This window comes from Capsicum annuum, chromosome 9, assembly GCF_002878395.1.
Source record: "Capsicum annuum cultivar UCD-10X-F1 chromosome 9, UCD10Xv1.1, whole genome shotgun sequence".
NCBI lineage: Eukaryota > Viridiplantae > Streptophyta > Magnoliopsida > Solanales > Solanaceae > Capsicum > Capsicum annuum.
In genome coordinates, this window is record NC_061119.1 from 3132272 (window position 1) to 3141760 (window position 9489).

General features: G+C 33.0%; 1 protein-coding gene across 2 annotated transcripts; it reads right to left on the reverse strand.

The window, feature by feature from the left end:
* Positions 1 to 2347: 2347 nt before the first annotated feature.
* On the reverse strand, positions 2348 to 8435 carry LOC107843175 (sulfite exporter TauE/SafE family protein 4). 2 transcript variants are annotated; one of them, XM_016687375.2, is made up of 12 exons: positions 7986 to 8435; positions 6045 to 6204; positions 5440 to 5640; positions 5025 to 5086; positions 4867 to 4906; positions 4716 to 4771; positions 4543 to 4629; positions 4378 to 4428; positions 3970 to 4209; positions 3301 to 3394; positions 3073 to 3213; positions 2348 to 2962 (listed from the first exon to the last, which is right to left on the reverse strand). In XM_016687375.2, exons 1-12 carry the CDS (start codon positions 8148 to 8150, stop codon positions 2880 to 2882), a joined length of 1380 nt encoding a protein of 459 aa, XP_016542861.1. In that variant the 5' UTR covers positions 8151 to 8435; the 3' UTR covers positions 2348 to 2879. The 2 variants fall into 2 exon arrangements, with proteins under 2 accessions (XP_016542861.1, XP_047251950.1); XM_047395994.1 differs by lacking the exon at positions 7986 to 8435 and adding an exon at positions 6368 to 7665.
* Between the last annotated feature and the right edge of the window lie 1054 nt (positions 8436 to 9489).

The following is a 9489-nucleotide window of genomic DNA, read 5'->3' on the forward strand; positions in this document are numbered from 1 at the left end:
ATGACAACTCAACTGTTCTTTCTAGCCGGCCGGTGCAAAAGCACCAGGACCAGAAAGACTCGATCATAGGAATTTAGAACACCTATGTGCTGGTAAACGATTACCAAAACCACCTTGATCGAATCAAAGTAAACAATAATGTTGGATGTCAAGTGACTTCATTGGGTGATTTGGTGGTATATCTAACATTTTTGAATATCCAAATACGATATTTTATTTCGAAATTATCATTTCTTATTCCACCAACCAAACATCCCTTAGAGAATGCAAGTACTCTATAATAATAGTAAAGATCGAAAAAAAAAAGGTTGAAAATTAACATGCACTTTGTGTTTACACAAACCTAATGGAAAAAACAACATATACTTTTATTATTGCATTATTTTTAATAGACTAGATATCGAGGGGACCGTGCTAATATATATTATTTTAATGTCTTAATTTATGTGACACAAATAGAATTCAAATAATTAATCATATTTTTAGATATTTTAAGTTATTAGCTATTGTAATTTATAAAACATTTTATGTAATTTTCAAATAATATATGTTATTCTCATTGTACAAATTTTTATCGCGTTGCTAGTCGATTATTTTTTTAAAATAATTTAAGTTGTTAATTAATGTGATTTATAATACTATTGTAATTAAAGTAGAACTAATTAGCACTCAACATCATGACTTAAAGTCAAGGGGCATCATAAATTGTACTTAATTAGTTAATTAATATATAATATATCATATATACATTAATCTTGGAACCCACTTTAAGCAACAAAGTTGAAAATGTCATTTTTTTTTTCTAGAGGAATTTTTTTATTCATATGTCAATGTTGAATTAATTAATGACTCTCATGGTCCATATAATTGTGTGGTTTAATTATCACAAAAAAAAAAAAAAAAAAGGGGCATGCCAAAAAATGGAGATCATAAAATTGGTTGTTCCAAATTGCTTCACAAAATAATAAAATAAGTATAAGATATTTCTAAGAAAAAAGAATTTACGACGCACGAAGTATTTTATATTTATATTGAGTCGGAGAAGGATGACACTTCAAAAACATATGACGTAAGCAGTCTATCGTAATACAAATATCAATAACGAATTTCACAACTTAAATTCGTAATTTATGGATCAAACTGAAGATTACTCACGCATTACTTTCGATTAAAATGAATTAGTTTTTTTTTTTTCAAGAAATCGATGGTTTTAACTGAATTCATTTCATAACTCGAACTGGTAACTTATAGGTTTACAACTGAAGATTACTCACACGTTACTTTCGATTAGATATTTTTATTTTTATTTTTATTTTTATTTTTGTTTTAGTATAAAACACATCAAATGAGTTGTTCCAAAATGAACAACAGTACCTGTGATGCATCACGTTGTACAAGTTGTTATCAAAGGACAAAAGGCAATTATTGATACTTTATAAACATTTCTAGAATTTAATATAAATTAATTACACAGTTAAAAACAAATATCAAACGCTGAATAAAGATAAAAGAGAGAAAGCGATTATTGTACCACTAGAAATAGTAGTATGTGGGGCGATAAGTATTCAATAACAACAACAACAAATATTAGGCGTTCGAATATACACATATCTTTTTCTTATCTCGAGGAGGTAAGAATATTGTTTTCGATTGACTCATCAGCTTCAAGATGAATTGATAAGTACGCATTCATTCTTAATCAAAAGATGAGTCACTTTTAGGGAGCAATTATTCCAGAGCGGGTTCCAAACACCATGTGAATTTTTATTTTTTTTATAAAAAATAATTATTCTACTATCGAAAGTTGCGACAGGATGGTAAAGATTAAGATGTATCTATCCTTCATTAAAAGTCGTGAGTTTGATTTTTGAGTATGAAATTATCTTTTATCTTTTTAAGTCAGATTTTTTCAGTATGATCTAATTAGCCGGATTTGAAAATGAGTATCAACATTGCTTGAGAAAGTCAAACAAGCATGTATCACCTTTTATGTCATTCTCAAGGGATCTCTTAAATATATTATAGTAATAATTGTGGTCTTTTTGGGAGAATGAAAAACCATATAGCAAAAGACAACTTTTAATAATAATTACATTTTGTTTAATCTTTGGGATGTTGACTAAAATTTAAGAGTATATTCTATTTATAAGATCCTATAATTTGATCAAATCTCAAAAACAGTAACATAAGATACCAATATTAGATTTCATTCATTTTTAAATTACATTGTGATGACATATTTGAATACAATAAAAATACCTATTATGAATTATCATTGTTTATATTCTCGTTACACATGAAGTCTTAAGAAGGATCGGACCACAGTAGATCTATCGTAAGGTAAATATACGAAGAATCCTGAACTTCATTTCACATCAACTGACAACTATAACACGGTAAATACAAATGGTGGTGGTGATGGTGGTGGACTGTGCTGGCGTTAGCGCTAGCTAACCCTCAGACAGAACCAATTCAATGACGCGAACCTAAGCGAATCAAAATAATGTACTGGTGTTAGCGCTAGCTAACACGCAGTCACAACCATAGAGACCAAGCACGAAAGTTAACAGCAAACAAATGGAAGAACAGACGTGGTGCTGTCTGGCGTTAGCGCTAGCTAACTCACAGACAGTAGCCACACAGTACCCACACTGACACAAACATCTATTATGTATGACGACTATGAAAGCAAATGCGAGAAAAATGGTTGTCGACGCTGGTGTTAGCGCTAGCTAACACACAGACAACTTACCCCATTTTTTCGATTGCATACTGTACTTTTTGTCTTATAAATATAACATCTTTTGCACTGCTGCTGCTGCTGCTCTATACATGTGTATATTCTTGTTCACCAATAGTTTGCTAGTCGAAATGCAGGATTATTGACTGCTGCAGAAATCCAAGAACCCCATGAACTCGTGATTGTGGATCATACGGATGCTCTTCTCTATCCCGATCACCCCTGTAACCATTGCCACATTAGAAAAATTTACGAAAATATTCTGTCGTGTTCTTTGTTTTTTCAAGATTTTATGGCTGTATAGACTTCTGTATAATGGTTTATCGACCTACCCATCGTGAGAGCACTAGCGAAAATGACACCAGAGAGTATGAACACAATGATTGATGCTCTCTTTAAAACCGCGATAAGTCTTCTAATGAAGCATTGTCCCCAAAAGCCAGCGAGAATAGATACACTCATGAGGTATAGAGCTGCAATACGAGTTTAGTTAGGGACTGTCGATGATGTTGCAAATAACGCACAAGATTTATGTCGGAAATTTGAGACTAGGAATATACCGTAAGGCATTGGGAATCTCTTGAGAAGATAAAACTCCACAACTGATAAAGATGACGAGAACATCATCACAAATGTCGCTGTCGCGCTAGCTACCTGTACAAGTAAAAACATGTCCGTTTTGTCAAATTTGAAACAGCGATGTTTCTCTGTAATAAAACCACAATAGCACGACAGCGAAGTATTTGTTATTTTGAAAAGGAGCTCTCTATCATTACTAGAGTCGTTGGAAGTTAGAAGGCCCCCTACCAACCCCCACTCGTATTTACTACTCAATTGTCCCCGCCACACATAATGGACTTAAATCGCGGCCAAGTTTAGAAGAAACGTCCAGTGCACAAAACATCCGGCGTTAATAGGGTAGGAGGAAGGGCCGCACCCCAAGGTGACAATAAAAACTTTCAATCAAGATATACTTAAAAAAGTAAGACGAGAGGATGTACATATTCTTTTCGGATCTTCTGTTATTCGCATACACCATGTGCACTAATTAACAAAGTTTATTCATGTGTTGATTTCTCACAAACTCTGAGACTCGATGAATATCCTAATACAACTACTAAGACGCCTCAATCCCAAGTAAGCTGAGGTCGGTTATATGAATCTTCATCGTCCAAAACAGGATATCCTAATCAAGAAACGAATAAATGAAGTAACGGAAATGGCTATACCTGAGGGATAACTCCGATCTCAAGAAGAAGAGGGCCAAGAATGAATCCACCACCAGATCCGAGCAATCCTCCAACTGTGCCTCCCAATATGCCACACAGCGCGCAAAATATAAGGTTTGTGGCAGTCCATTGAATATCAGCCTCACATATCGACTCTGGGTTCCCTTCTAATCTCCTTTTCTTGCTTTCCTTGTACAATTTCACAAATTCATACCCAAACACTGCCAGTGCGACGGGGAACTGAAAACACAAAGGCATTCAATAAGACTCAACCTCGTCATATAACAACAATATTGTCGATATGACTTACATGCACGACAAGGTATTGAAAGTGTCAAACTGGCATTGTTGCCATGATAGTAGTATACAGAAAGTAACGTTCAATATGCAATGTATTCATTCGTATACCTGTAATAAGTTGAGCACCCAGTACAATGGAGTACAAGCCGTTAGATCATTCTGTAAACATGTCAAAAATAGATAGCTTAGGTGCAAACACAAGGGACATTTAGTGAAGAAGTTATTTTTAACAAGCTAGAAAAAAGAAACAAGTATATTCGAGAATTCACTTGCCTTGAAAACTTGAAGAAGCAGGAACACGAACCATACTATAAAGAGCACCAGAATTCTCTTCAAATTCAAGTTGAACTTAAAAATTTCCTGTGAGAAAACCAGAATTAGACAAAGCAGAGCCAAGAAAAGAAAACGTGAGATTTTGCTCCATTTGATGTAATAAATCAACTTACAAATGCTGTTTTCTCCTTCTTAGGGACCAGCGGCTCATAAACTGTATCAATAATAACTGAAAGCAAGCAAGTAAAACTAATAAACATTAGCTCAATTTAAACGAGGATCAAATGAATGATTAGAGAAGTATTTAGTTCTTGGATGACATACGTTCACCACGTGAATTAACTGGAACTTCTTTCATCGATTTCTGCAAGTTCACAAAAAAATGACGAAGATAAAAAGAATTTAGTTTACCATCAAAAATACGTTTTAAGTACATCTGAAAGCAAAAGTCCTTTGTAAATAATAGGATTAGTCGAGCTAACCTTGAGCATGGTTTCTTCTTTCCACATCTCAATGGCTTTAAAAAAGGATCTTGATGAAGTCCCTGTTACAAAACAATAATACCATACTTAGAGTTGCTTTAAGCAGTGATATCAGACTAACAAAAACCAATAGATGAACAACTACAAATCCAAAATTCGCATTAGAAAGAAATCTCGAGTGTCCCTACCTTGGGAAGGTAAAAAGGTTGTTTCTGATAGACACTCAGGATAAACGAAGTACAAGAGATGGTAGAGAGTAACATAAATCGACGGCAAGAAACTATAGGAGAAAGACTACGAGTACTAATATGGAAGAGTGAGTGAGACAAGGCTTAAATCGTGATTAAATGACCAATAATTAAGAAAATTAATCATGGTTAGCGAAAAAAATAGTTAGTTATGATGGCTTATTTACCCATGAAGAGGATGATGATGAGGACCGTGATGAGCCAGTAAGGGAAAACAACACTGAGAGAAACACCAATGGTGATGCCTAACATGAGCATGGGCTGAAACAACAGTGCCAAATCATAATCAAGTATAGGTGCTTCTCTGCATGGATGCGGTACCCTCAAATTGTACCAGACCGATGATGCCGATGCCCCCATTATCATACCTGTCAAAAAGCAAATCAACTTTAATGATAGCAGTATCAGGGAAAGGGGAGCCATGGAGTAACATGACCACGAGTTCGAGTTGTGAAAACAGCGGCTGGGTACAAGACCCTTGTTCCGGCCCTTCCCATGACCCATGCACGAGGTTCTTTTCTTTTGGTGGCATCAGGGGCAATTTGAATCTACCTCAACTAAGTTCATGTGGTATCTATTAGTTCCCGCCAGCACAAGTATCGCGCAACTCGCCTACCAAGTCACTTTATTTACAGGTTCATTTTCTTTCCAAAGGTTGCATAATTCTCAACTATTCTATTGAATAGTGTTATATTTCACCGGCACAGGTACCGGATAACTCTTTCTTTGCGAGTTCTGCTATATATGAAATGCAAAGAGAAAGAATGCTTACATTTGGAAATAGCAGCAGCAGACTTTGTATCAAATCCAAGAAGCAAAGTAAGCATAGGAACAAAAATGCCGCCTCCACCAACACCTCCCACAGTACCACATGCCGACCCCAAAAATCCTATCACTGTTGCCAGAACAACCCTCCAATTAAACTCCAATTCCTGCAACACACCATCATCAGCAAAGGTCGTTATAGAAACAAGAAAAACACCAAACACCATCTATGGTAAACTAAAGAAAGGACAGCCCGGTGCACTAAGCTTCCGCTATGCGCAGGGTTTGGGAAAGGGCTCGACCACAAGGATCTATTGTATGAAGCCTCACCTTACATTTCTGCAAGGGGCTGTTTCCAAGGCTTGAAGCCGTGACCTCCTGGTCACATGGCAGCAACTTTACCAATTACTCGAAGGCTCCCTTCCATCTAAGGTAAACTCGAAAGAAAACAAAGACCAACACTATTTGAGGCAAACTCATGACCCTTTTTTGTTCCATATCTATACAGCACATGAGAACAAATGCACAACGAAATACAGGGAAAAAAAACAAACACCACTTGAGGTAAACTCAAAACCCTTTTTTGTTCCACATAAAACAAACCAAAAAAACAAAAAACAATAAAGATTGAAACTTTGACAACATTATAACAAGAAAAAAATAAAAAACACAAAACCAAACACCATTTGAGGTAAACTCAAGACCCTTTTCTGCTCCATATCTGATATGTATACAGCACATTACAAAGGAAAAAAAAACACAAAGGCAAAAAACCAAACACCATTTAAGGTAAACTCAACGACCCTTTTTTGCTCCACATATATACAGCACACAAAACCAAACAAAACCCAAAAACACAGGACAATGAAAAACAAGAAAGATTGCTAATTTAACAACATTACAACATGAAAAAGAAAAACCACAAAACCAAACACCATTTGAGGTAAACTCAAGCCCCTCAAATGGTTGGAACCAAAATAAAAAATAAAAAAAATCGAAGATTGGAACTTTTAGAACAATTTATCTAGAAACATTAAAAGGTAAACTCAAAGGACATTTTTTGCTACACATATATACAGCACATATAACAAATCAAAACCTAAAAAAAAAAGGACAATGAAACACAATAAAGATTGAAACTTTGATAACATTATGACAAGAAACATTAAAAGGTACTAGTCGAGGTGCGCGAAAGCTGACCCGACACCACAGTTATCAAAAAAACATTAAAAGGTAAACTCAAGACCCTTTTTTGCTCCACATAAAACAAACCAAAAACCAAACAACAGGAACATGAAAAACAATAAAGATTGAAACTTTGACAACATTACAACAAGAGACGTTAAAAAGGTAGGCAGTTATCCCATGGATTTAGTCAAGATGCGCGAAAGCCGACTCAACACATCACAGTTATTCAAAAAACATTACAAGCTAAACCCAAAGACCCTTTCTTGCTCACAAATATACAACACATAAAACCAAACAAAAACCAAAAAACAGGACAATGAAAAAACAATAAAGATTGAAACTTTAACAATATTACAACAAAAAACACTAAAAGGTAGGCAGGTATCCCATGGATTTAGTTAAGATGCGCGAAAGCTGGCCCGACACCACACTTATCCAAGAAAAAAAACATTACAAGGTAGACTCAAACACCCTTTTTCACTCCACCTATACACAACATGTCAACACATAAAACCAAACAAAAACCAAAAAAAAAAAAAAGAACAACAAAAAACAAGACAAATTACAACCTTAACAACATTAAAACATTAAAAGGATAACTCAAAGACCCTTTTTGGCTCCAGATATATACACCACATAAAACCAAACCAAAACCAAAAAAACAGAACAAAAACACAACACAAATTACAACCTTAACAACATTATAACAATCAAAAACATTAATATAACAGCACTAAAACAATCAAAAAACATTAATTACCGGCCAAACTTTGTCTTCAGATCCAACAACCCTTTCCAAAACATTAGAACTTTGATAAAATCTTGGCTTAAAATCACCATTTTTCAAATTTTCCACAAAGAAAACTGATAAAATTGCCACAGAAAAACCTGCTAACAAATAAATAACAAACCCCTTTGTAGCCATAACACAAAATGCAAACTAATAAAAATTCCTCTGAATTTTCTCCTATGAAATTTGCTAAAATTTTGTACGTAAATAAGCCTATAAGATAGGGCGCCATGTACAAATTTATATAGGGACGTTACTATAATAAAAAATAAAATAAAAAGAATCATTTTTTTAATGGAAAAAAAAATAATAATAAATTGGTAGGTGGTGATTTTTTAAAAAATAATTGGCAAGAGTGGGGGCATGAATGAAAGAAGGCACATGTAATAACATGACCATTTGGTCATAGATTTTGGATTGAAATTAATTTGAATTTTAAATAATTAGCATTAAATTATTTTTTTCTAGAAAGATAAATACTTATTTGATCATAGATTTTGAATCAAATTTTAATATTTTTTGAGTTATAGATTATTGGGAGAAATTTTGATTTTACTTATATTTAAACTTTTTTAAAGTAAAATATCAGCTGAAATTCAACTTTAAGTTTCAATAAGGCCAAATAAATATAAGACACTTATAATAAGAAGTCAAGGATTGAGTCGTTTGTTTATTGCTGAAAGACCAAACGCATATACAACCCCTTAAACTCGTTTGAAAAATTTATTTATGCATTTATTAAACATAATACATATAGTATTATTTGCTAAAAAATGGGTTGATTTTTATTTTTTTTACATGTGTAGAGCTTGAGGTAAAATAAATTCATAAATATATTATGAGACATAACTCAAGTGGATTTGGTGTATATTTTTTGACTTCTAATTCGATATTTGATAGCTACATTAAAAATTGTGCGTTCATAAAATTTAAATATTGAATTGATAAGTATATGTTATATGACACTATTCGATTTTTCTATTTGATGTTGGATACTATTAATAATACAAATTTACACCGAACAAAGCTCAATTGGCAAAGAAAATGTTTTTACTACTAAATTTTTTATTTTTAATATTTGAATATAATTTTTTTAATTAAGCGTGAAGAGATTATATCGCATGGACCCCATGTAATACACAAATATTTGGTCTCATAACAATTATTTTGATTCTTGAAAAAAAAAAAAGAATTGATTGTTTTTTGAATAAAAGAACTTTACTAAATTCTTAAACTATAATCATTAAATTAATTATGTTATGTAAGAAGAAGAATAGGATAGCCTCAAGTTTAATAGATTTATAATTTTACTATTAAAGTAGTTAGAAATTTTATTCGCGAACTAAGTTATTTCATAATTATAATTATTATAATAACGTATCTACAGAATAAGATGAAATATTTAAGATTAAACTTATATTATATTTGATTAAAAGCATAATAAATTTATATTATAAGTCAAACAAAATATAAA

Bases quoted from the DNA above. Each gene is read 5' to 3' on its own strand.
- LOC107843175 (XM_016687375.2), bottom strand. From the start codon at position 8,150: ATGGCTACAAAGGGGTTTGTTATTTATTTGTTAGCAGGTTTTTCTGTG. The intron at 6,205-7,985 runs GTAATTAATGTT...GGTGTGTTGCAG, and splicing joins CTGAAGACAAAGTTTGGCCG to GAATTGGAGTTTAATTGGAG. The intron at 5,087-5,439 runs GTAAATAAGCCA...GTTTTGTAACAG, and splicing joins CATCATCATCCTCTTCATGG to GGACTTCATCAAGATCCTTT.